This window comes from Rhinopithecus roxellana, chromosome 11 (assembly GCF_007565055.1).
Source record: "Rhinopithecus roxellana isolate Shanxi Qingling chromosome 11, ASM756505v1, whole genome shotgun sequence".
NCBI classification, from domain to species: domain Eukaryota; kingdom Metazoa; phylum Chordata; class Mammalia; order Primates; family Cercopithecidae; genus Rhinopithecus; species Rhinopithecus roxellana.
In genome coordinates this window covers 38,385,238-38,411,965 of record NC_044559.1, presented here as the reverse complement: position 1 = coordinate 38,411,965, position 26,728 = coordinate 38,385,238, and the positions used below count along the sequence as shown (strand labels likewise).

General features: G+C 38.2%; 1 protein-coding gene across 2 annotated transcripts in view; it reads left to right on the top strand.

Annotated features, from left to right (window-relative positions):
* PDZD8 (PDZ domain containing 8) overlaps positions 1-26,728 on the top strand; it is a 108,842-nt gene that overhangs the window by 25,659 nt on the left and 56,455 nt on the right. The window contains exon 2 of one of the 2 annotated variants that reach the window (XM_010388883.2): positions 8,857-8,979. The exons of the other annotated variant lie outside the window; for it this stretch is intronic. Coding sequence (XP_010387185.1) covers positions 8,857-8,979 — 123 coding nt within the window. The remainder of the gene's footprint in view (positions 1-8,856; positions 8,980-26,728) is intronic. 2 annotated transcript variants of the gene reach the window in all.

Genomic DNA, 26,728 nt, shown 5'->3' with positions numbered 1-26,728 from the left:
CTAAACAGTATCATATAACTCTTCTTGAGTCAGAAGCTTTAGACAGTGACTATTGATTGGCTTCAGATGATAAAGGATTTCGCTAAGTAATATCCTCTCTACCTTCTCTTTTGCCTTTTTTTGGATATAGTTATATTACTATTTTCCATTCATTCACTGACCTTCATCTTTTTTTTTTTTTTTTTTCTTTTGAGAGTGGGTCTTACTCTGTCATTCAGGCTGAAGTGCAGAGTTGTGATCTCAGCTCACTGCAGCTTCGATCTCCCAGCCTCAAGTGATCCTCCTGCCTCAGCCTCCAGTGTAGCTGGAACTACAGGGGCGCACTACCATGCCCAGCTGATTTTTGTATTTTTTTGTAGAAATGGGGTTTGGCTATGTTGCCCAGGCTGGTCACGAATTCCTGAGCTCAAGCAGGTCGCCTGTCTCAGCCTCCCAAAGTGTTGGGATTTACAGGCATGAGCCACCACACCTAGCCATCCTTATTTTTATTTAATTGATAACATGTTCTGTTCATAGTTAAGTCTTTCTTGGTCTGTGTTTTTACATTATTATGTCTATATAAGTACTGTTTATCTACAGAACTGTCTTACATGCAGATTATGTTTCCTTCTCTATATTCCTGTTTCGTAACCTTAGTGCCATTCAAAGCAATATTTTTTTCTCTTACCAAATTGCCTTACTCAGATTTTCAGAGTATTCCTTTCCCTTCTCATTCCTTCTGCCTCTCCTATTTATTTCCTCTTATTTCTCGGAGATTTCTTTCCTGGAGCTTTCATCACCTGCCCCAAATGGGTTTTCTCTTGGCTTGTCACGTACCAGTCATCTGGGTTTAGGACATCATTGCTCTCTTGACTTAGATCCACTGTTTTTGGATCACTTTCTTCAGTCTTGCTTTATGCCTTTATTTTGTGGGCATGTATCTTCATGTAACTTTTTAATAAAAGGATGTACTCTTCAGCAAGCTTTTTGTTCTCCCTGAACTATGTGAAATGAGAAAATGATTTGAGATTCTTGCCTCAACATGTTATTGTGGGGATCAAATATAGTAATGTATGTAAAACTGTGAGCCTCCTTTGTCGGGCTCCTTCAGACTTGGTTTAGAACTTGTATTCCAGCAGAAAACAGGGTGGTAATCAACTCAGTCAAGGGACTGTAGATCAGGCTCTGGAGTTACATATGAGTTTTGTTATGGACTGAATTGTGCTCCCCTCAAAAATTAATAAAATATGTTGAAGCCCCAACCCTCAATGCAACTCTATTTGGGATAGGGCCTTTAACGAGGTGATCCGGGTTAATTAAATGAGATCATAAAGATGAGCAGTAATCCGATAAAACTGGTTTCCTTATAAGAAGAGGGAGAGAGAACAGGAATATGCACATGGAGAAAAGGCTGTGAGAAGACACAGTGAGAAGGCAGCCATCACCAAGCCAAGGAGAAAGGCCTCACCAAAACCCAACCCTGTCTGTACCCTGATCTTCGACTTCCAGCCTCCAGAGCCACTCAGAGTTCTGTTATGGAAGCCATCGCAGATTAACACAAGTTCCAGTTTTGGCTCTAGCATTTATTAGGTGTAAGATCTCAAGACTGTTTCCTCATGTACAGTGTGCTGATACCTAGTTTGGAGGTTGTAAGGATTAAGTGAGCAAATAAAGTGCTTTGTACAGTCAGTATCTGGTTTGGTAGCCATTTAATAAATGTTTGTTTTTCGTAAGCATTAAAAGGGACTATAATTTGTTTTAACGGAGCTGTGCCACTTTATGATTTTATTATTTTATCAGATAATTCTAACCAAACATTTATACATCAAAGCAGTGACAAGAAAAAATATTTCTGGGTAGTGGGGTTGTTCGTTTTCGTTTTAACAGCTAGGTTGAAATGTAATTCATATGTCGTACAGTTCACCTGTTTAAGCTTACAATTTAATTGGCTTTTAGTATATTCACATATATGTGCAGCCATCACCACAGTCGGTTTTAGAACATTTTTATCACCTCAGAAAGAAAACCCATAACCTTTAGCTGTCACCCTCCTAATCCCTCACCTACCCCAGGCCTAAATAACCTCTCATGTACTTTTCTGTCTTTATACATTTTTCTATTCTGGATTTTCATATGAATGGAACCATATAATATCTGACCCTTGTGGCTTCAGGACATACTGGCTGCGTGTTTTATTTCTTGGAATATTTTTTTCTACTCTCTTGCCTCTTTTCTCTCCTTCTGGTTCTCCCATTATGTGTTTCACTAGTTCTTATTGCAGTTCGTACCTACCGTTATGAGTCCCTCTGTAATTTTTTAATTTCACTTATTGTACTTGTTGACTACAGAATTTCCTTTATTTTTTTGGTCCACAAAAAGAGTCAAACTGTAAAATATTTGAAGTTACTTATTCTGAGTCAAATAGGAGTGATGTGGCCCGCGACACAGCTCCCAGGAGGTCTTGCGAACATGTGCCCAAGGTGATCAGGGGTGCAGCTTGGTTTTATACATTTCAGGGAGACATGAGACTTCAATCAAATACATTTAAGAAATATATTGATTTGATCCAGAAAGGCAGGACAACTCGAGGGAGGCGTCTTCCAACTTACAGGTAGATTTTAAAATTTTCTGGTTGATGGTTGAGTTTATCTAAAACCTGGGATCAATAGAAAGGAATGTCTGGATTAAGATCAAGAATTGTGGAGACCAACGTTATTTATTGCAGAGGAAGCCTTCAGGTAGTAGGCTTCAGAGAGAATAGGTTGTAAAACGTTTCTTATCAGACTTAAAGTCTGTGTCCATGTTAATGCTGGAGGGGTATGATGCGGCCTGTCCTGTCTGTGTTGATGTTAATGAAATGGCTCCATTGTCTGGGGTATATACCCTGGTTCTTGGTCTGGTGGAGAAAGAACTCAGGACATGGACACACAAGAGGGGTGGGTTTAGAAGAGGAAAGTTTAATAGAAAAAGAAAAGAGAGAGAAAAAGCTTCCTCATGCTGAGAAAGCAGGTTGCCCAAAAGAGGGTCTCTGATTTACGGTGGAAAGCAATCAGTTTTGTACAGAGGCTTGAGGGGGTAGTGATTGATTTACATAGGGCTCAGGGGATTGGGTTGACCAGGTGTGCTACTTACTTAGTCCCTAAAAGACTGACCCTCTCACCCTAGTCTTTTATTATACAAATGAGGCCTCCACCTGGCAGCAGCCACGATGCCTGTACGTGGTTTTACCAGGAGGCTGCCATGAGACCCTAAAAGTGGTGACAAGGAAAAGAGGGCAGGAGAGAAGGAAAAGAGGGCAGGAAACACCATATTGAATGTACCTGGCTTCCAGGTACAGCTGCATTTACATATAAAAGCTCCTAGTTTGTATATTATACCTGACTTCTGTGGCTGCTTTCTGTTAGAGAAGAAATGGTTTGGGGGCTGCTTTTTATTAAAGGAAAATTCCACTGAGAATTTTCACCCTTTCTAACTGCCTAAAAATTACTTATGAATAACTTCTGTATTATTAGTGCTGGAGGGGTGTAATGAGGCATCTCTGGCATGTCCAACCCCCATTTGCCATCGTGGCTTGAACCATTCTTTTAGATTAAATTTTAAGAGTGCCCTGGCTGAGGAGGAAGTCCAATCAGATGGTTGGGGGGGCCTTAGAATTTTATTTTTGGTTCATAGTTTCTTTTTTTTACAATTCCTGTCTCTTTATTGGTATGCTTTATTTAATGTAACATTGTCATAATACCTCCCTATAGTGGTTTTTATTTTTTTTTGGACAGAGTTTTGCGCTTGTTGCCCAGGCTGGAGTGCGATCTCAACTCACTTCTACCTCCGCCTCCCAGGTTCAAGCCATTCTCCTATCTCAGCCTCCCGAGTATCTGGGATTACAGGCATGTGACACCACGCCCGGGTTAATTTTTATATTTTTAGTAGAGACAGGATTTCATCATATTGGTCAGGCTGGTCTCGAACTCCTGACCTCAGGTGATCTGCCCGCGTCAGCCTCCCAAAGTGCTGGGATTACAGGCATGAGCCACCACGCCTGGCCGAACCCCAATAGCTGAACCCCTCTAGTTCTTTAATCATGTCTTATTCCATGAACATATTTATGGAGACATATTTAACATCGACACAGACTTTAAGTCTGATAAGAAACGTTTTACAACCTATTTTCTGAAGCCTACTACCTGAAGGCTTCCTCTGTAAATAAGAACTTTGGTCTCCACAAATTTTGAATCTTTTTCTGTTAAGTCTAACATCTGGTCCCTCTCACAGGTAGTGTGTGTGTGTGTGTGTTTTTTGTTTTGTTTTGTTTTGTTTTTGTTTTTTGCTGTATAGGTCGTACTTTTCTGTTTCTTTGTATGTCTCAAAACTTTTTCTTGGAAACCAGACACTTTAGATAATATGTTGTAGCAACCTTAGATACTGGTCTCCCCTTACCCAGAGCTGGATATTTGCTTATCTGTTTTTAGGTTGGCTGCCTGGATTATTTTAGTACAGTACACCCACCCAACTCACCCCCTCCCCACCACTAGTGTTAACTCTCTTGTTGCTTTTAATAGCACCCAGGGGTGTAACTTGTTCTACAAACTGTTCCAATCAAGTTGTGCCTCCTTCAGGAATAGTTTCCTTGGTTAAGTGTTTGATACTTGCTCTCACCCCAGGAGGGCTCCTCCCAGCTATCTTATTTCCTGTTTCTCTACTAGAAGCACAGCAGCCTGCAGCCTAGGATATGTCTTCCTTAGATCCTTGAAGGAAGACATGTGCTTTTCACCACAACCTCCATTGTTCTTGATAGTACCTTTAGGTTTGAGCTTCTTCACAGACTATTGTAAATGAAATTAATTCCTTTGGGAAGAGATTGGGAGAATCTGTTTTCTGACCTGCCTCTCCCTCTCCTTTTCCCCTTAGCAAAATAATCAGAACCAGGTCTCTGGAGCTAGGGGTGAAGACGGCCGTATGCTTCTCTCTGGGTGATACCACAACTCTAGGAGCTGAGTGCTAGATTGGGCATGGAGTAGCCTGCGGTCCTCTTGGCTTGCCTTTTCCACTATGGAACCACTTCCTCATGAGCCAGTGCAAGACAGTCAGGGCTCCAGTATTCTCAGTGTTCTGTGCCCAAGGTAGACCCTCCATTCCATGAGTGGGGGCTGGGTCAATGAAGGAAGCCCCCCCATTGACCGAAGTTGCCTGGAAGTAACAGGTGACTGGAGGCTGGATGAGAAGTGTTCCTATCCTCTTCCTCCTCCTCCTCCTCCCAGGGAGAAAGCTCACCAAATGAGAGCTGTGGGATGAGGGAGCCCTGTGTTCATGGCAGTAGAAGTCTAGTGTGGAGTGGCCTGGCGCGGTGGCTCACACCTGTAATCCCAGCACTTTGGGAGACCGAAGCAGGCGAATCACAAGGTCAGGAGATTGAGATCATCCTGGCTAACACGGTGAAATCCCGTCTCTGCTAAAAATACAAAAAAATAGCTGGGTGTGGTGGCAGACGCCTGTAGGCCCAGCTACTCAGGAGGCTGAGGCAGGAGAACAGCGTGAACCTGGGAGGCAGAGCTTGCAGTGAACCGAGATCGTGCCACTGCACTCCAGCCTGGGCGACAGATCAAGACTCCATCTCAAAAAATAGAAATAAAAAATAAAAAATAAGTCTAGCGTGTAGTCTCTGCCACCCTGAGCTTGTTGGGGAAACAGGGTTCAAACACTACAGACTTGACTTTCTTATCAAATTTTCGTAGATTTTCTTAAGTAGATTTTAAAACTTTGCTGTTTGCTCTTAAGACCATTTCCAGAGACTGTAAATGTTTTGGTTTAAAATAATTTTCACCAGTTTCACTGGGGAGCAGATCAGCAGGGCTCTTCATACTGTCATCCTTAAAGTCAATCTTCCTAGTTTGGATTTTTAAGTTTTCTACAGGAGGAAGTACAGGTAGTTTGTTAAGACTATTTTTGGGGGAAGCCTGAGTGAAAAAACTGACATTTTTGAGTTAATAGGTTCATTAGGAAATAAAGACTAATGGATTTTGAAGAAAGATCATATGATGGAATAGGAAGATAAAAGAAAGTGATAGAGGTAGCCCGCTTCATTGTTTGGATTCTTTATGGGTTTGGGATACTTAAAGACTTGGACTTAAAAGTTCTGAAAACCAAATGTTCTTAGAGAATTTTAATGTGTGGATTCTGTTTATTGGCTTGCAGAACATGTTCATGCTTTATCCCACCGTTTAGTATATTCATTTAAAATGGAATACATTGTTCTGATTTCAAATTATTTTTGTGCATAAACACTCTTAGCAAAACCCCCTGTTAGACTTTATTCCATATAACATTCAACTCATACTCCTGTGAGAAATTTTTTAATTGAATTTTGACTTTATATTTGACAAGAAAAGCTGGTTCTTAGAGCAGTTGTGATTTAGCTAACTTGGATTATTAAATTCCAAGTTTCTAGTATATATGATGATTATAATTTTTTGCAAAGTAAAGGAGTTATATGTTTTTCAGGAGTCATAAGGATTGTATTAAAAGCACCCAGCTACAACATTATATTGATATAAATTTAGCTACTATTTTTTTCCCTCTAAAAATTTGGTGCCAGTCTGAATCAAATGACTTCAAATGCAAATTAATGTTTTAGTTGGGAGAAACTGAGGGGGCTTTCTGCTTTCCATACTAATTTAGAAACAGGAGAAAAGCACTGAGCATTGCCTGTGTCCCTACTTAACGTTTCCTTAAATTTTTTTTCTTTAATCTTATTTACTGGGAAAGCATAAAACAGCATATAACCCCCTCTATTACTATCTTTCAGTATAAACTATAGTAGGCTATTGATATTTTCTAAGTGTTTATTTCACTTTTAGTGTTAACTGTTTGTAAATCAGTGCAACACATACTCAAATCCTGATAATGTGTGAAACATCCTGTCAGGTATGTGATGGATGCAGAGAATTGTGAGACTAAGTCATATTTGACATTTTAAGGCATAAATGCACAGCAGTTTAGAAGACTGCAAGATAGAGAAGAAAGCAGCATGTATGGCAGAGTGTGAAAGAGGGGAGGATTTGGAGAGGCTTTGAGGAATCTGGGAAAACCTCCAGTTGGTATGAAAGTCCTGAAGGCAGGAATATTCATAGTGTCTTCTGGGCATATGAGGTGACTTTCTAGATTGGAATGTTTATATTAAGGTAATATGTGATTAGAAAGATTAATTGTGGGCTGGATGTGGTGGCTCAAGCCTGTAATACCAGCACTTTGGAAGGCCATGTGGGAGGCCGAGGCGGGCAGATCACTTGAGGTCAGGAGTTCAAGACTGGTCTGGCCAACATGGCAAAACCCCATCTCTACTAAAAATACAAAAATCATCCGGTGTAGTGGTGCATGCCTGTAATCCCAGCCACTTGGGAGGCTGAGGCAAGAGAATACCTTGAACCAAGGAGGCAGAGGTTGCAGTGAGCCAAGACCGTGCCACTGCACTCCAGCTTAAGCGACAGAACAAGACCCTGTCTCAAGAAAAAGTAAAAATAAAAAAGGAAGATTAATTGTGGTGGACCTTAAATGTAAAACCAAGAACTTTTGACCATGTATGTGTCTGTATCTGTGTGTGTGGTCAGTAAGAAGTCACTAAAACTTTCTGAGCAAGTAGATATCATGGCAAGTGACAATGTGTAGGGTGAATTGAAAACCACAGGGCTTTAAGCCCAATTTTCTTTCATTTTCTTTTTCTTTAGCTTTAATGGAGGAGTATGATTTGTGTTTGACATTACAAGTTTTTTAAAACCTACAGTTTATAACTCAGCACAAACTTCTCCATAAAAACAACAATATTAGTGATGAGCATATGAATGCCTGAATAATTCATAGGTAAACTGAGGTTTTATGTAGTTGAACTTTGGAATCAGACTAGCTTGAATTCTGGTTTTGCCATTCACTTTGTAAAACTGAACAAACTTGTTAACCTTCCTAAGCTTCATTCTTTTCATCTGGCAAGAGGAGCCAATAATATTGCCCTCTTCAGGGTTGTGAGCATTAAATAAGATAATGCATGTATAAAGCACTTAGCATACTGCCTGGCAATTAGTAAACATCTCTGATGAATACCTCTGCTGTGTTAATTGTTGTTAATGTTGCTATTACAGTGATCTTTATCATGTACTAATCACTGTCTATTATAGTCAGCTCTCTGTATTCGTGGGTTCCACATTCATGGGTTCCACATCCATGGATTCAAACAACTGTGGATTGAAAATATTTTTTAAAAATTTCATCTGCACTGAACATGTACAGACTTTTTTCCTTGTCATTATTCTCTGAACAATATAGTCTTAACAACTATTTACATAGCATTTACATTGTATTAGGTATTATAGGTAATCTAGAGATGATTCAAAACATATTGGAGAATGTGCATAATATATATACTGGGTCATTTTATGTTAGAGACTTGAGCATCCTTGGATTTTGGTATCCTTGGGAAGTACTGGAACCAATCCCCCATGGATACTAAGGGGACTGTATATTATTTCCATGAAACATGCATTGTGAATTTTGATCTTGTACTGTAGGAACACTTTCCATCTGGTTCACAAACAGTCTCTCTCCTGCCTCACCTAAACTTCATGGCCTACTTGCTGCCTCTAGATTTTTCTTTTCTTTGTTCTCTCTTGCCTTATCAATGGGAGCATACCAAAAAACCAAGACTTATGGGTGCCATAGCGAAGGCACCATTTGCTGCCAGTTATGGGGGAGTGTGGTAAGCTTTGATTTTGTAGAGCACATGTAGTATTAGGTGTTCGTTTTGCTTTGTGTTTTTGTACAGGTGGGTTTTGTTATGCTTTAAACTGTGGTGTTTATTATTCAGACATTTAGACTTATCTTTACTTTTGTCAGGTTTAAGCCGTTTTTTCCATACCAGACCTTGCAAGGATTTGAAGAAGATGAAGAGCATATCCATATACAACAATGGGCACTTACTGAAGGCCGTCTTAAAGTTACATTGTTAGAATGTAGCAGGTATGTTCTTTGTTTTGTCATTACTAAGTTATGGGGAAAACAGTGCAGTGAAAATGTTCCTAAGCAGTATTTGTGTTGTGTGTTCATTTAAATTGTATTATTTGCCTGTAAATTCTTTAACTGTAAATTTAATATCATAAAAGTAGTCCTGGCCGGGCGCGGTGGCTCAAGCCTGTAATCCCAGCACTTTGGGAGGCCGAGACAGGCGGATCACGAGGTCAGGAGATCAAGACCATCCTGGCTAACACGGTGAAACCCCGTCTCAACTAAAAAATACAAAAAACTAGCCAGGCGAGGTGGCAGGCGCCTGTAGTCCCAGCTACTCGGGAGACTGAGGCAGGAGAATGGCGGAAACCCGGGAGGCGGAGCTTGCAGTAAGCTGAGATCCGGCCACTGCACTCCAGCCTGGGCGACAGAGTGAGACTCCGTCTCAAAAAAAAAAAAAAAAAAAGTAGTCCTTTCTAACTTTAACAAATATAAATCATATTTTAGAAAGTGCTTTCATGGAGGGAGGGGCATTTATTCTGTAGTCATTCCAACACTCTTTAGATGCATAATGCTCTGTTGGCTTATTTTTAACTTATTCTACCTACTGGGGAGCTGTTCCTATGTTAAAGAGAAAATTACTCAATGATACTTGTTAAAGCACAGTAAGGAAGTCTTTATTCAGGACCGTCGTGATAAGTATAGCAGCCACTGCAGTGAGATCTTGAAGTGGGTGACAGATTGGGCTCAACTCTGAATACAGCATGGGCAGGTGGAAATTTATAGCCAAGAAGCAATGTGGGATCAGTGGATTGAAACTTACTAAGAGGAAACATCAAGGGTAAAGGGGATTCTGGCTAAACCAACCTAGCAGGATTCTTGCTAAAAAAGTCCAGGGTGATCAGACATCATGGAGGATGGTAAAGGACAATCAAATATAAAGAATAGAGGTTTCTTGCTAAACTGACTTAGCAGAGTTCTTTGCTAAAACTGGACAGATGGACCTAGCAGAAGATTCAAAAACCTCAACCAAGTTTGGCCTGGCAAAGAATCTTTGTCACCTAGCAAAACGGTTTTGAGAATTGTTTGTGATAATTGGAAACACTCAGGAAAGCTGCAAAACTAGACTTTGAACCACTGTGGCTTTTTAGCGTTTTAGAACTGGAAGAGATCTCAGAAATAATCTTGCCTACCCTCCTTGTTTTACTTTGTCAGCACCAAAGTTTAAGCTATATTCATATCTTGCTTGAACTACTTACTATACTAGCCTTCATATCTCCTAGTCTGCTGGTCCCCAAAATAACAACCAGCATGATCTTTTCAAAATGCAAATCTAATTGTCAGTCTCCTACTTAAAACTCTTTAACCGCTTCCTCATTACTCTTAGGATGTGAACCCAAATCTTCACCATGACACACAGGTTCCTCTTAGCTCTCTAGCTTCAGTCTCACCATCCTCCACCCAGCCCCTCATTCATAGTGCTTCAGCTACATAGGCCTTCCCAAGGCAAGGTGTTGGCAGACTTTTTCTCTAAGGGGCTAGATAGTACATTTTAGGCTGTGATTCACATGGTCTCTGTTGCAACTATACAGCTCTGCCTTGCAGTACAGAAGCAGTCACAGATAATGTGTAAAGGAATGAATGTGGCTGTGTGCCAGTAAAACTTTGTATATGAATTTCGTAATTTTCATATGGTATAAAATATTCTTTTGATACTTTTCAACCATTTAAAAACATAAAAACCACTGGTAGCCCACAGGTTATACAAAACAGGCAGTGGACTGAATTTAGACCATGAGCTGTAGTTTGCCATTCCCTACTTAAATATTTTAAAGCACCAAGCCCATTACGTTGACTAGCTGCTGCTTTCTTGGCCCCTTTCTCTGCTCCATGAAGCCAACCTTTCTTGGTTTGGCTCAAAAGCTACCTTCTTAATGTCTCTCCTGATCATTCCAAGTACAAGTATACTATCCTCAAGCTACATTTTTATGACACTTGTTTGTACCACTTACTTGGTACGTATGACTTTTATTTTTATTTCCAACCCATAATACAATTAAGTACTTGAGAACACAGGTTATATTTTATATCTAATATATTTGTATCCTTGGTAATAGGTTAGTTTTGAATATACTAATAATATACTTAATCTTTTTTGTTATTGTTGTTAAGTACAGGGTGACTCAGGATTGTGTATCATTATGTTAGAAAGCCTGGTAGACAAAAAATCCCTTTTTTTAAAAAAATTTTAAAAAAGGCTAAATATGTTGTCTATTTTGTAAAAGGAACTGCACTGTATAGTAAAATAGATATAATAGGTACTATGCTAGGTATTTAGAAAATACTAATTCATTTGTTTTAATGTTGCTGGTAAGGTTAGGTATTGATTATATGTCTGTTAGCTTGTAGCTATTTAAGACCACTAGCTTTGGTGTCAGCTTTGCTCACCACATTTTTGCTTTACCTGCAGTACTGCTCACTTAAAGCGTTGCTACAGGAATCAAAGACTGCATGTAAGGCATTGAGAAAGTATAGCCAGACATTCTTTAGGTCATGTTAAATTGAGATAAATGAAAAGAAAAGCATTAGAATGTGTGAAGAACCTGTAACCAACTTTATTTTAATAAGGAACTGTGTAATAAATCTCTGAAAGGATAAGTGAGGAACCAATAAGAAGTTTTATAGGGTATACAGGGAAGGAACTGGGTTGATGATGATGGACAGGGGTCAAGGTGATAGCCCAACTATTCCCTATAAACTTGTTTATGTTGTTTTACTTATCACCTGGTCAAAAATTAAGGTCCAGTATTTTTAGAGAGTACATAATTAGGCTGAAGGGAAAAACATGGAAAAATAGTTTTGTTAATGTCTGTTCTTAAGTTATATAACTATCGGCTTAGGTTATATAGCCAGCACCTTTCCCCAAGTGATAGATTCATCTTGGGAACAAGTACACTAAAGAGATTTCCTTGCACCATTTTTACAAATCCAAGCATGTAAAAGTTACTCAGTGTTGTGGTGCTGTGTTATTGTTTACATAGTTTAAGGATTATTTGTTTATGAAGGAGAGAATAAGTCTCAACTCATTCCTGCTTTTTTGTCTTCGTATTAAGTCCTAACATTCCGTTAAAAACTTACATTATTGTTTTTCTTGTAAACTTTTTTCTTAGTATAAAAACAGAAAACTCTGTTCAGGTAGATTTTAAGTTTATAGGATTCAAACTAAAGAGAACATATTACTGTAACCTAAGCATTTTTATTTCAATTGTTAATCTCATTTGAATATAAATTCAGCTTGTGTGTTTTATTCTAATTCCTGAAGCAAAAAGAAGCGCTAGAGAAAATGAAAGCACACATAACAGTACTTTCTTTTCGGAAAAAGGACCCAAAAAAATGCTTATTACTTCATTTAAAGTGGAATAACATAGACTTTTGAGTTATAGAAAGCACTGAATTCAGTCTAGCCATATGCCCTTATGTAGTGTCACTAGGCAAGTTACACATCTGTAAAATGGGCAAGGGAGCTACCTTGCTGGTAATTGTAATCAGAGATAGGTAACTACCCACAGTGCCTACCACATAGGACGCCTACAGTAGATGTAGCTTCTATTATTATGTCTCAAGATAATCATTGCAGTGTCTGTGAAGAAAAAATATTTAAACAACAGCATTTTTTTCTTGCATATTTGTTTGTGAGAATTGGAATTTGAATTTTATTATTTTAAAAAGGTCTTATATTGTAAAGGGAGGTTCTTTCCTAATTATCTGAAATACTGTTTTGCATTTCCCAAGCAATAGCTTGAGGGTGGAAAGGCAGTATTATGTGTAAACATTGGTTTTCACATTTTGCTTTTGTCAAGTATTTTTTAAAAAGCAATCATTCTGAACAATCGCATGTTTTTTTGAGTTGATGAAAGCTGATTTTTTTTAACCACAGATGAATGCAATGGCTGTTTGTGGTACTGCTATTAGGTGAAATTATTTCACATTAGTATTGCAATCATATTGTTAAGATGATTCTTTGTACATTTATAATTTATAGTCTATCTTATATCTTAAAGGATAGAAGATACTTGAGGTATTTTGCAAAGAAAACATGTAACCATGTGTATTTAAGCAGAAGATATATTAGATCAAAAACATGGAAAAGAGATCAATTTTCTGGCAGCTAAGGCGACAAAGGAAACTTGATGGATTAGTTAGATCTTTCTTTTTCTTTTCTTTTTTTTTTTTTTTTTTGAGATGGAGTCTCACTGTAGCCCAGGCTGGAGTGCAGTGGCACAGTCTTGGCTCCCTGCAAGCTCCGCCTCCTGGGTTCATGCCATTCTTCTGCCTCAGCCTCCCAGGTAGCTGGGACTACAGGCGCCCACCACCATGCCTGGCAAATTCTTTGTATTTTTAGTAGAGAAGGGGTTTCACCATGTTAGCCAGGATGGCCTCAATCTCCTGACCTCATGATCTGCCCACTTCGGCCTCTGAAAGTGCTGGGATTACAGGCATGAGCCACCGCCCCGGCCAGATCTTACTTTCATTTCTTTTTTTTTTTTTTTTTTTTTTTTTTTTTTTTTTTTTTTTTTTTTTTTTTTTTTTTTTTTTGAGACGGAGTCTTGCTCTGTCACCCAGGCTGGAGTGCAGTGGCTGGATCTCTGCTCACTGCAAGCTCCGCCTCCCGGGTTTATGCCATTCTCCTGCCTCAGCCTCCCAAGTAGCTGGGACTATAGGCGCCCACCACCTCGCCCGGCTAGTTTTTTGTATTTTTTAGTAGAGACGGGGTTTCACCATGTTAGCCAGGATGGTCTCGATCTCCTGACCTTGTGATCCGCCCGTCTCGGCCTCCCAAAGTGCTGGGATTACAGGCTTGAGCCACCGCGCCCGGCCACTTTCATTTCTTAAACAATTGATTTGTTTTAAAAACTTAAAAGTTTACAAAATATACGTATTTTGAAAATATGCATACATTGTAAAATGGCTAAATCAAGCTAATTAACATATGCATCACCTCACATACACTTAGGTCTTATTTTCTGATAAACTGTGCATGTTCTTTAGGAGAAAAATTCTGACTCCAAATTCTAAGAGGGATTTTTCACGGATCTTTATGTAAAAGACATTGAATAATGTAGTGAATACTTTTTTGGGAGCTAATATTATCAACCAGTTACAATTTAAAAAAACAAATAAGATTATAGTCAGTGAAGGCAAGGGCTATAAAATTTTGTTGAATGTGAGAGTACTATACTCCAAAGCAGTACATTTAGTCTAGCTTGTACTTATTATAAGTAGAAGGAGATTCTAATTAAGGTTATTTCTTTACTGAGTTACACTCATGCTGTTGTAAAGCCTATATTTTCTCAACAGCTTCTAGGGTGTTTTGTCTCACTGGATTTCAAAATTACATCTTTTTTTTTTTTTTTTAAGTTTTAAATGTTAAATATAACACAAATACAGAAAACCACAGCAGTTGACATTCTATTCTGTTACCAAGAGTCTTCCCTTATTCTTAGTTTATTGTCACCTTCTCAATGGTTATAATTCTTTACTGTCCTTAATTATTTTGGTGTCTAAATTGTCTCAGATTTGGCCAGTAGGAACCCCCTCAAGATGGATCCTGTGTGTGATGTGACCCCATCTTTTTTTTTTCTTTTTTTTGAGACTTCATTATTTTCTGATTTAACAAGCTGTTCTGCATTTATCTTCTGTCTTCTCTGGCACGGTCCCAGAACCAACTATTTTTCCAAAGAACCCCAATTCTTTTTATTTTTAGCTGAGACTACAGGCATGTACCACCATGACTAGCTGCCTAGTTCATTTTAGTAAAGGATGGTATTATTAATAGAAACCAAGATCTGAATGTTGGGTGTGTTTATTGCTACTTTATATATTCATAGACCTCTTCAGAGGAAGTTAGGAAATACATTCATGTATCAGTACTTATACATGCATACACACACGTAATTTAGAAGTCATGAGTTCACCCAATACAGGTTGAGCAACCTTGATCTGAAAAATTTGAACTCCAAAATATTCCAGAATCTGAGTGTTTTTCAGTGCTGACATGATGCCACAAGTGGAAAATACACACCTGACACCTTTGCTTTCTGATGGTTCACTGTACACAAACTTGGTTTCATGTGGGAAACAATATTTTTGTATAAATTTACCTTCAGGCTATAAAGTGTATATGAAACAAATTAATTTTGTGTTTAGACTTGGGTCTCATCTTTAAGATATCTCATTAAATATAAGCAAATATTCCAAAATCTGAAACACTCCTGGTCCTAAGCATTTTGGATAAAGAATGCTCAAACCTGTACCTCCAATTCTAGTTCATCCTTATGGAATTATTCCTTGCTTTGGTTCTTCCCCCAATTCTTACTTCGTGGCACTCAGCAACATCAGCACTTTTATTCATTTGCTCAATCCTATAATAATCTTAATTAGTTTCAGAATTGCGTTGTTCATACAAGTACAAAAAACATACTACAAGGAGTTCAGGATTCCTTTGTAATTCTCCCTGACGCTGCCCAAGATTGAGGGAATGTGAGGTCAAGTACTGTGTTCTTAAATTATTTAGATTTCGTTTTTCCTTTTCGGTGTGATTATGGTGTTCATTTAAAATATAGTTGGGTTTATTTGTTTCAGATTTAGTCTCCCCCCACTCCTACTTTTCTTCATCCTTCCTGATTTTTGCTTTTAAATATGTAGAGTATTAACATGCTTCTCCAAACCCAGAACTATACAAAAAGATAATACAGATGGTATATAGGTTATTAAACCATCAGTGGTGTTATTTTTGCCTTAAACTGTTACCTGTCCTTTAAAAAAAATTAAAAGAAAAACAAATTTTGGTAGTGGTGGGTTGTTTTTACATTTACTGTATATTTACCATTTCTGTTGCCCTTTATTTCTTCTTTTGTATCAAAATTGTCATCTGGCATTCCTTCCCTTTACCCTGCAGAACTTCCTTTAGCACTTCTTGTTACATAGGTCTGCTGGCTACAAATTGTCTCATTTTTTGCTTACCTGGAAATTTACTTTCCTTTCATCTGTTCCTTCAGCACTTTGGCTATGTCAATCCCATATTCTGATGAGAAGTTAGCAACTTGTTTTATTCTTCCTCCATATGTAACATGTTGTTTTTCTCTGGCTGCTTTCCAACGTTTTACTTTATGTTTGGCTGTCAGCACTTAGACCATGTCTAGGGGAGCTTTCTTTGTGTTTTTTCCTGCTTCCATTTCAGTTAGCTTCTTGGACATACGAATTAGTGTTTGCAACCAAATTTGGGGGCTTGGGCTATTCTTATTTTTTCAATTGTTTTGGCCTTTTCTTCCACCTCTCTTATTCTAGATTACATGTTATGTTGGGCTGTTTCATTTTCCCATAGGTCCCCTGAGGTTTGGTTTGTTTGCTTGTTTAATTGTTTCTTTAAATTCTTTTTCTCTGTATACTTTGGATTGAGTAATTCACATGATCTAATTTCAAGTTCACTGAGTCTTCTATCTCCAGTTTTCTGTTGAGCTCATCTAGTGAATTTTTAATCTCGTTCATTATACTTTTTGGCTCTAGAATTTGTTTTGTATGGTTCTCATTTCTATGTTGATATTTCCTATCTGTTCACTCATTATGTTTTCCTTTAATTCTTTGAACAAATGTTATGTCAGTTTATATATATATATATAATTGCTGCATTGCAGCCTCGATCTGCTAAATCTAACATCTGAGCACATCAGGAGTCTGTTTTGTTTTGTTTTGAGACAGGGTCTTGCTTTGTCACCCAGGCTGGAGTGCAGTTACATGATCATGCCTCACCACAGCCTTGACCTCCTGGGCTCAAGCGATCCTCCTGCCTCAGCCTCCCAAGTAGCTGGGACCACAGGCATGTGCCACCAACACCTGGCTAATTTTTTGTATATTTAGTAGAGAAAGGGTTTCATCCTGTTGCTTAGGCTAGTCACAAACTCCTGGGTTGAAGCAGCCCACCCGCCTCAACCTCCCAAAGTGTTGGGATTACAGGCATGAAACCCTGTGCCCTGCCTGCAGCTGCAGTTTTTTGATAATTGAAATATTAAACTCAAAGCAGGCTTCTGTCTACATTTGGAAGGTTTTCATTGTCTTTAAATGTGATTTAAAAAATTTTTTATCCAGTTTTTATAATTACAATCTGTGGAAGAATTTGAGTGACTACTTCACTACTGTTAAAATGTTGGCCACCTCATTTTGTTGTACATGTTGTTGAATTTTGCTTTTGTGTTCCTCATTGCTTTTTGTCCTTTTATGGGGGGGGTTTTGGGGAGACTTAGAACGGTGCCACCACTCTTGACATCATTCTAGAACCCGAAATACATAGTTTTACATTGATCTTTTAAGGCAAAGAAAATCATTTAATTATGTGATTAAATTCTTTTTTAGTGTTGTCACCTGGTCTTGATTAACATATTAGGTGTGAAGCATTTTCAAGGTAGAAGTTTGACAGAAGAGAGAAATAGGGAATTAATCCTTTAAATAGCATTATGTTCATATTTTAAAGTGAAATGTTTAGTTCTCTAGGGAAGGCTGTTAATATTATGAACTTTGAAATTCATTTACAAGAGGAGCTGTTTTAGGAGTTATAACTTCAAAATATTTCCAGTTTGCATTTGTCTGTGAATCCCGTTTATTTTAGCATTGAGTTTGATTAAATTTATTTTGTTATTTTGGCTTGAGTATAACTTAAAAAAAATCCATCTGAAGCAAATAAGGCTAAATAATAATATTTGCTTTTTTCCTGAGTAGTTAGTATGTGGGTGCTTCTTTTATTACCTGCCTTTATTTTAATGTTTTGACTTTTTTTAAGGAAAAATAGCTAAATCTGAAGATATTTGGGGCATGGCTCTACAAATAATTGTATTATTAGTTGTACTTATTTATTATCTGCAATATGTAGGCACATTACTGCATTTATTATTTCCAGCTCTCAGAGCATCTTTACAAGATTGGTGTTATTATATCCATTTTATGGATGAACTGAGATCCACAAGTTACTTGCTCAGTACCACTGGAATTTGAATCTAGTTTTGTCTAACTCCAGAGTTCCTCAGTCTTTCTGTTATCTTATTCTGCCTCCATATCCTTTTTTTTTTTTTTTTTTTTTTTTTTTTTTTTTTTTTTTTTTTTGAGACAGAGTCCGCCCTGCTGCCCAGGCTGGAGTGCAATGGTGCAATCTCCGCCCACCACAACCTCTGCCTCCCGAGTTCAAGTGATTCCCCTGCCTCAGCTTCTCAAATAGCTGGGATTACAGGCACCGGCCACCACACCCACCAAATTTTTGTATTTTTAGTAGAGACGGGGGTTTCATCTTGTTGGCCAGGCTGGTCTCAAACTCCTGACCTCAAGTGATCTGCCTGTGTTGGCCCCACAAAGTGCTGGGATTACAGGCGTGAGCCACCACACCTGGCCCATACCCTTTTTCAAAAAAACCTTACAGAGGCCAGGCGCGGTGATTCACACCTGTAATCCCAGCACTTTGGGAGGCCGAGGTGGGCAGATCACCTGATGTTGGGAGTTGAGACCAGCCTGATCAACATGGAGAAACCCGGTCTCTACTAAAAATACAAAACTGAGCCGGGCGTGGTGGCGCATGCCTGTAATTCCAGTTAATCGGGAGGCTGAGGCAGGATAATCACTTGAACCCAGGAGGCGGAGGTTGTGGTGAGCCAAGATGGTGCCATTGCACTCCAGCCTGGGCAACAAGAGTAGAACTCCGTCTCAAAAAAAACCTTACAAAATAAAAATTATTTTGGTTCTGAAAACTTTTATGTTAGAAGTGTCGGTTTTGGAAATTTTTAACATTTTTTAGGGGAGCGCATTATTTTTAAAATAAATTACCTTTTCAGAAAGATCCAGGGATGCAGAGTGCATATAATGAAGTATTTTTTAGTTGAAGGCTAAAGTTCTGTTTTGTTTTTTTTTCTTGGAGGTAGCGATAAGAGGAAATTAGCTCAAGCATAAGACATTTAAATTTGTATAAAGGAAAAGTTGCACTCAAAATGAATGCTTTTGAAAATCAGAAGGAATTACTTGGAATTGTTGCTGAATATTATTCCTCCAAGTCTTTTTTTTTTTTTTAATTTTATTATTATACTTTTAAGTTCTAGGGTACATGTGTACAACGTGCAGGTTTGTTACATATGTATACTTGTGCCATGTTGGTGTGCTGCACCCATCAACTCGTCAGCACCCATCAACTCGTCATTTACATCAGGTATAACTCCCAATGCCATCCCTCCCCTCTTCCCCGTCCCCATAATAGGTCCTGGTGTGTGATGTTCACCTTCCCGAGTCCAAGTGATCTCATTGTTCAGTTCCCACCTGTGAGTGAGAACATGCGGTGTTTGGTTTTCTGTTCTTGGGATAGTTTGCTGAGAATGATGGTTTCCAGCTGCATCCATGTCCCTACAAAGGACACAAACTCATCCTTTTTTATAGCTGCATAGTATTCCATGGTGTATATGTGCCACATTTTCTTAATCCAGTCTGTCACTGATGGACATTTGGGCTGATTCCAAGTTTTTGCTATTGTGAATAACGTGTGCATGTGTCTTTATAGCAGCATGATTTATAATCCTTTGGGTATATACCCAGTAATGGGATGGCTGGGTCATATGGTATTTCTAGTTCTAGATCGTTGAGGAATCGCCATACTGTTTTCCACAATGATTGAACTAGTTTACAGTCCCACCAACATTGTAAAAGTGTTCCTGTTTCTCCACATCCTCTCCAGCACCTGTTGTTTCCTTTTTAATGATTGCCATTCTAACTGGTGTGAGATGGTATCTCATTGTGGTTTTGATTGCATTTCTCTGATGGCCAGTGATAACAAGCATTTTTTCATGTGTCTGTTGGCTGTATGCATGTCTTCTTTTGAGAAATGTCTGTTCATATCCTTTGCCCACTTTTTGATGGGGTGGGTTGTTTGTTTCTTGTAAATTTGTTTGAGTTCTTTGTAGGTTCTGGATATTAGCCCTTTGTCAGATGAGTAGATTGCAAAAATTTTCTTCTATTCTGTAGGTTGCCTGTTCACTCTGATGGTAATTTCTTTTGCTGTGCAGAAGCTCTTTAGTTTAATTAGATCCCATTTGTCAACTTTGGCTTTTGTTGCCATTGCTTTTGATGTTTTAGACATGAAGTCCTTGCCCATGCCTATGTCCTAAATGGTATTACCTAGGTTTTCTTCTAGGGTCTTTATGGTATTAGGTCTAACATTCAAGTCTCTAATCCATCTTGAATTAGTTTTTGTATAAGGAGTAAGGAAAGGATCCAGTTTCAGCTTTCTACTTATGGCTAGCCAGTTTTCCCAGCACCATTTATTTCCTCCAAGTCTTTAAAGCTATGTAAGTCTATGTAAATTTAGACATAACTCTACCAGATGAACCAGGTTCCTGTAAAGATTTTGAGACTATGTTTGCATTTATTAATTACTTGACATCCTGTATGCAGTTAAATAAAAGTTGAGTGATGTTTTCCATTAGTTTTTATAAATTTCTCTCAGATATAAAGAATCTTCCATATAATTAGGTTGCTTTTAACTAGATGCAGACTTTTTTCAAAAGATTCCGAATTTGGAATTTCTCCCTCCTATGTTTATGTAGGTTCTCTTTTCTTCCCCATATCCTTTTCTCTAAGGTCGTGATGCTGGAAAATAGCCTTGTTTCTTTTGTAATTGTATACATCCAGTACTGTTTCATATTACCAAATATAGCGCCTTAATTCTTCTAATGTCTGAATTGTAAAATAATGTAAGAAAACTAAGGACGAATACAGCTGACATAACAACCAGTGCTCTTTTTTAAAATGCCATACTCCAAAATGTTTTAAATGCTGTATTGGTATGCCACACACTCATATAATACCTTCAGGAAAAATGAACTGTGGTCAGAAAATAATTTAAAAGAGGATTGTGTCTTTGATAATCAGTGCTTTTAATGTATTTTATTTGCAGGTAGCATTTATGATTTTAACCAAAAAATAGCTGCCTTTATTTTCTCTTTCTGTCAAAATTTTTTCAACTCATTTGTCTCAACTTGTATAGTCCAGACTTTTCATTTATTAGCTATGTAATGTCTGACATGTTACTCAACCTCTCTGTGTTCAGTTTTCAAATGTGTAAATTAGGGATAATATTACCTATTTCCTTAAGTAATTGTGAAAATTAAATGAAATAATAAATGTAAAGCTCTTAGAATTGTCCCTACAGTAAATGTTAGCTGCTTTAACTATTACTGCTGCTACCACCACCACTACTGCTTCCGCCACACTACCACTAGTCATTCCAACATCAACACTGAATGCATTTTGTCTAAGTACTATGATGAATACAAAAAATCTGGAGCTCAGTGTCTGCCCTCTAGAAACTTAAAATGTACTTAGTACTAACAGACAAAAACAAATGCATAAATAAGTCAACTATATGAGGCTGTCTAATTTGAATTGAGGCTTAAGTGATAGGTAGTATAGAAACTTAGTGCAAGGAAGAAGTATTTTTGAATTGAGACTACCGTGGAAAACTTCATGGATAAGATACAGGAAGATAGATGGATTGTAGATTTTAGGTAATTGGAAAAAGAGCCGTAAGATAAAAGAGAATTAAAATTGTAAAGTATTATCCACGTCTTGTCTGAATGAAGTGTAGATGTCTCAGGACCAAATTTGCTGGCAAAAGAAGTTACAATGGTGATCCTTTAATCAGAGAAAAGTTATTGAAGGTGATATTAAGAAAAATCTGCATATTTATGGAGTAGATTGTATATATAGAGATTGAAGCCCCAGAGACAAATTTAAGAGGTGTTGTGGGTTAAAGGTGAGGAGGTAAATGCCTCATAGATACGTGTTAATAGGAACAGGAAGGAAGGGACACATGGGATAACTAGGACAGGGTTTAGTGAGTGACAATATATGATTGAGTTAATAGGCAGGGGAGGCAAAGGAACTCTAAGGATCTGAGTGTAGGAGGGTTATGTATCCATTGACATTGATTTGCTCAGCAAGTACTGATTATTTTCTGCATGTTGTAGGATAGAAAGAACAAGACACAGTTGCCTTCAAGGACTGGAGGGGAAAATAGAGGTACTCATTTCAAAAGCAGATGAATTTGATTTTACATATCTTAAGTAGTAAGGCGTGGTTAGATTTCCCTGTAAGAGCGTTCTGCAAACTCTTGGGGTTTTAGAGGTAGCAGGGGGAAAATGAAGACTGTAGATTAGATTTGGAAGTCGTGAAATTTGAGGAAAATTGAGTTCTGCATGAGGATGTTTCTGAGGAGGGTGGGGAATATAGAGAGGAGGTGAGCAGGTATAAAAGGTCAACGAAGCCTGACTCTTTTAACAACAGGTGAAGTGGTATTTGATCCCCTTCAGGTGCAGGGTTTTCCTTTCAAATTCAGTTTAGTCACCAAAGGGAAAAAAAAAAAAGAAAAAACAGATTTTTCCCTCCCTCCCTCCCTCCCTTCTTTCGTTCCTTCCTTCCCTCCCCCCCTCTTCCTTTCTTGAGATAGGGTCTCATTCTGTCACCCAGACTGGAGTGCAATGTCTTGGTCTTGCCTCACTGCAACCTCCACCTGCCAGGCTCAAGCAATCCTCCCACCTCAGCCTCCCGAGTAGCTGGGACTACAGGCATACACCACCATGCCCAACTCCTTTTTATATTTTTTGTAGAGACGGAGTTTTGCCATGTTGCCCAGGCTAGTCTTGAATTCCTGGCCTCAAGGTATTCACTTACTTTGGCCTCCTAAAGTGCTGGGATTCCAGGCACGAGCCACCACGCCCCACCATTTTGTACTTTTCTTTGTAGAAATGACTTTCTTATAGCAGGAGCATTGGGAATTACTTTCCTTTTCTCAGTGGTTTGATCTTTAATCCATTTATACCTAGTCTTCCATTATTGGAACTCTAAGCTTGTGGGAGTTATTTATATCCTACTGCTCAACATCATCGCCAAGGTCTGATTTTTCACAAAAAAAATTTGCAGCCTCCGGTATAAATGGGTTAATCACGTAAACAATCTTAACATGTTTCTAGGTGGTGTTTGTATTTGTGCTTACTGAAGGTTTCAGCATACCTTTGCCTTTAAAAGAATACTTTGAACTTGGTAAGAAATTTCGCAGGGGTAATAGCTTTTTCAGGAGATAGAAGGCAATTTAGAGGAGATAAAAGGCAATTTCTTTTGCTTTTTTGTTCAGTAGTACTGACTTCCCTTTGGAAGTAGTAATAGTAGACATTTATTTATACTCATTTCTTGCTTATTTAACACATGTTCATTGTTTATATTTATGCAAAATATTTATTAGCCAGTGATTGTTACTACTTGCTTCTGGTCATTATATAATTTGAATGGAAAGCCTGTCTTTGTTTAAGGTTGAACTGTAAGAAATGTGAAATGAAAATTGACCCTTTTGTTTAAATGTAGAGATTATAGTTCATCTTAAGCTAAAGCAAATGTCTTCTATATTCATCTAACTGGCTGGTACTCACGTTTCCAGTGGAAACTCCTTTCTGGCATTTCTTCAGAAATTTCCATGTTTTTCAAATATCAAGAGGAGATATCAGTCAAGGCCTGGTGCTGTGGCCCACCCTATAATCCCAACACTTTGGGAGGCTGAGGAGGGAGGATTATATTTAATTATAGATCTAATTGGCTTTTATTCATGATTCATGAATTAAGATAGCTTCTGTTCTGCAAATAGAATGAAAACTCCCACTGGGCAATGGCAAAACTGTGGGTTTGGTAAGGTAGAAACAAGGAAACAGAACAATAGGAAAAAAAAAAAAGACTGATTGGTTAACATAAGTTACTTTTTGGTAAAGAGAGTTTGATGCAACATAGTGAGACCTTCTCTCTACAAAAACATAGAAAAAAGAAATTAACTGGGCATGGTGGCTTGTGCCTGTAGTCCCAGTTATTGCAGAGGCTGAGGTGAGAGAATTGCTTAATCCTGGGAAGTCAAGGTGGCAGTGAGCCGTGATCACACTGCTGTGCTCTAGCCTGGGCAGCAGAGCAAGACCCTGTGTCCAAAAAAAAAAAAAAAAAAAAAGAATGATCTTAAAAAATCAAGAAAATGCAGCGGGGGAGGGAATATTGTAATTCTCCTGAGAATTAAAGCTTGACAGTCAACATAGAAACACTGCTGGTTGAAGGAATTCATTGATGTCAGGTCAAAAGCAGGCACAGGAAGCACTGACATAGGGAATTAGGTCCCAGAAACCAAATCTGGAACTTGTAGGAGAGAAACAATCACATTCTGAACAGTTAATCTTGAGTATAACTTTGGTAATGGGAGTCATTCTTGCAAACAAAATAATTAAGTTTGTGCACATATTATACTTTATATTAATCCTAAGAAATAATCCTTTTTTTTTATTCCCAAGAAATAAGTTTTGGAGCAAAACAAATCCTTAAATTGGCAGATTTGACAGATGCTTCTCTGTAGTGAAGCTGACCTTTGTAGGAGACACTCTAATTGTACTAGAGTGATAATAATGTTTGTTGGTGTTTTCCAGTATTTGAATATCCACTTAAAGCTACAGCTCTTTATATATATTTCAACAGAAGAAATGTAAAGAGAAGATGTTAATGTTGCATAATTCTGTGACGGAATAAAAAAGTAATCTAAAAATCAGAATTAGTAAAAGCCATATCCATTTCAAAGGTAAAACCAAATTCGGAAAAATTGGACAAAATATTTTCATGGAAAAAAGTAAACATACATGAAGCAACGTGTACCCTAACACCTGTCAAAAGACAATTATAAACATTTAATTATAGATCGAATTGGCTTTTATTCATGATTCATGCATCAGGACAGCCTCTGTTCTGCAAATAGAATGAAAACTCCCACTGGACAATGGCAGAAAGAACAGTAGGTTTGGTAAGGTGGAAACAAGGAAACAGAACAATAGAAAAAAAACCTGATTGGTTAACATAAGTTGCTTCTTGGTAAAGGTTAAAGCACAGGGGACTGACTTATGCTAACTCAGGTAGACTGGAATCACCTATTTTCAGGAAAAACTAGTCTGTTTGGAATCTATTTGCTTATATGACATTTAGCATTAAAATGACTCTATTTTGGTTTGGTCTGTTTTGTTAGGGCCTAATGCGGGAGCTTAGTCCAAAACACTGGCCTCCCATAATTTTTGTTTAACAATTCCCCTCATTTGGTCACACTCTCACCTAGGTGAGATCCTTTAGTACCCCTAGGTGAGAATCTGACCAAAACTTAGGGCATTAGTGCTACTTGAAGTTTCTATCATTCTGCATTGCCAGTTTCAACATGCCATTCATAGATTACGGTGTCCTCATGGTCACTCATTTCTTTGAGTTTTTGTTGTTCCAGCCAAGAGAGAGCATTTGATGTTTGACAGATGGCTGCATATAAACATTCAAAGCATTTGAGAGAGTACAGTGCATAGGGAGACTACTACTATCAGAAGGATAGTATGCAGAGTTTGGAGTATGTTCCCTAACCAAGGTCCCCATGAACCAAACCGATCAAATCAGATGGATCAAAGAATGAGCTATATTAGAAGTCTACCCATTTTAACCAAGTCGCCTTTTGTTAATTTTTTGTACCTCAATCTTTATAATACCAGATGTATTTATCCGTGTGTAACAAGAAGTGTCTGCAACTGCACAGATTCCTCCTTGTTCAGCTAGTAGGTAGAAATTCTATTATCCAGCTTTCTATGACTGTGCTAATTTAAAACAAGGAGTGAGAACAAGTGGTTCTAGAAGTCTAACTCTATGCAAGGGACCGCTAGTTCAATTTGAACAAGCAGTTGTATTAGAGATGTTGCTAAAGGTAACCACTAGGTATATTAATGGATCTCTTAGGTCATATAAAGATTTGGGTTTGACATAACAGATCCAGCACTTCATCAAGTTACCCACAGAAGCTGTTTGATTGTGGAATTTTGATTACAGCATTATCCTGCACCAAGTAAAAGAAGAAAGCTTAAGCAAGGCATTAAGAGAGGTAAGAGTCTCATTATGATAAGGAGGCTTGTTCCGAAGTCTTGGGAAAAGCTGTCCACAGCACAAAACTATCAACTTCTTGTCCTGGTTCACTGTTGTTAACGTCTCTGGTTATGGCATAGGATGATTTGCTGAACTCTGTGTGGCCCACACATTAGGTATGAAACTTGTCTCTTGAAATTTATATTGATTTGTCTAGCTTCACCATACAGGGATTAAAGAACAGAGCAGTTACTATTCTTAGTTGGAGAGTTGTATGGAGCCAAATATTGGAGGTTTATTAGTCCGTTCTCATGCTGCTATAAAGAAATACCCAAGACTGGGTAATTTATAAAGAAAAGAGGTTTAATTGACTGACAGTTCTGCATGGCTGGGGAGGCCTCAGGATACTTACAATCATGGCGGAAGGGGAAGAAGAAGCAGGCACCTTCTTCACAAGGTGACGGGAGAGAGATTGAGTGCGAGCAGGGGAAATGCCAGACACTTATAAAACCGTCACATCTCGTGAGTCTCACTCATTATCACAAGAACAGCATGAAGGAAACCATCCCCACGATCCAATTACCTTCACCTGGTCCCACCCTGGACACATAGGGATTATAGGGATTACAGTTCAAGGTGAGATTTGGGTGGGGAGACAGAGCCAAACCATATCAGGAGGAAACGAGAAGAACCCAGGATCTAGTTCAGTCTATAGGAAGATAATAAAAACTTACAAATGAACTGAGCTACAATCTAACAGATAAAGTGTGGCTTTTTTTTC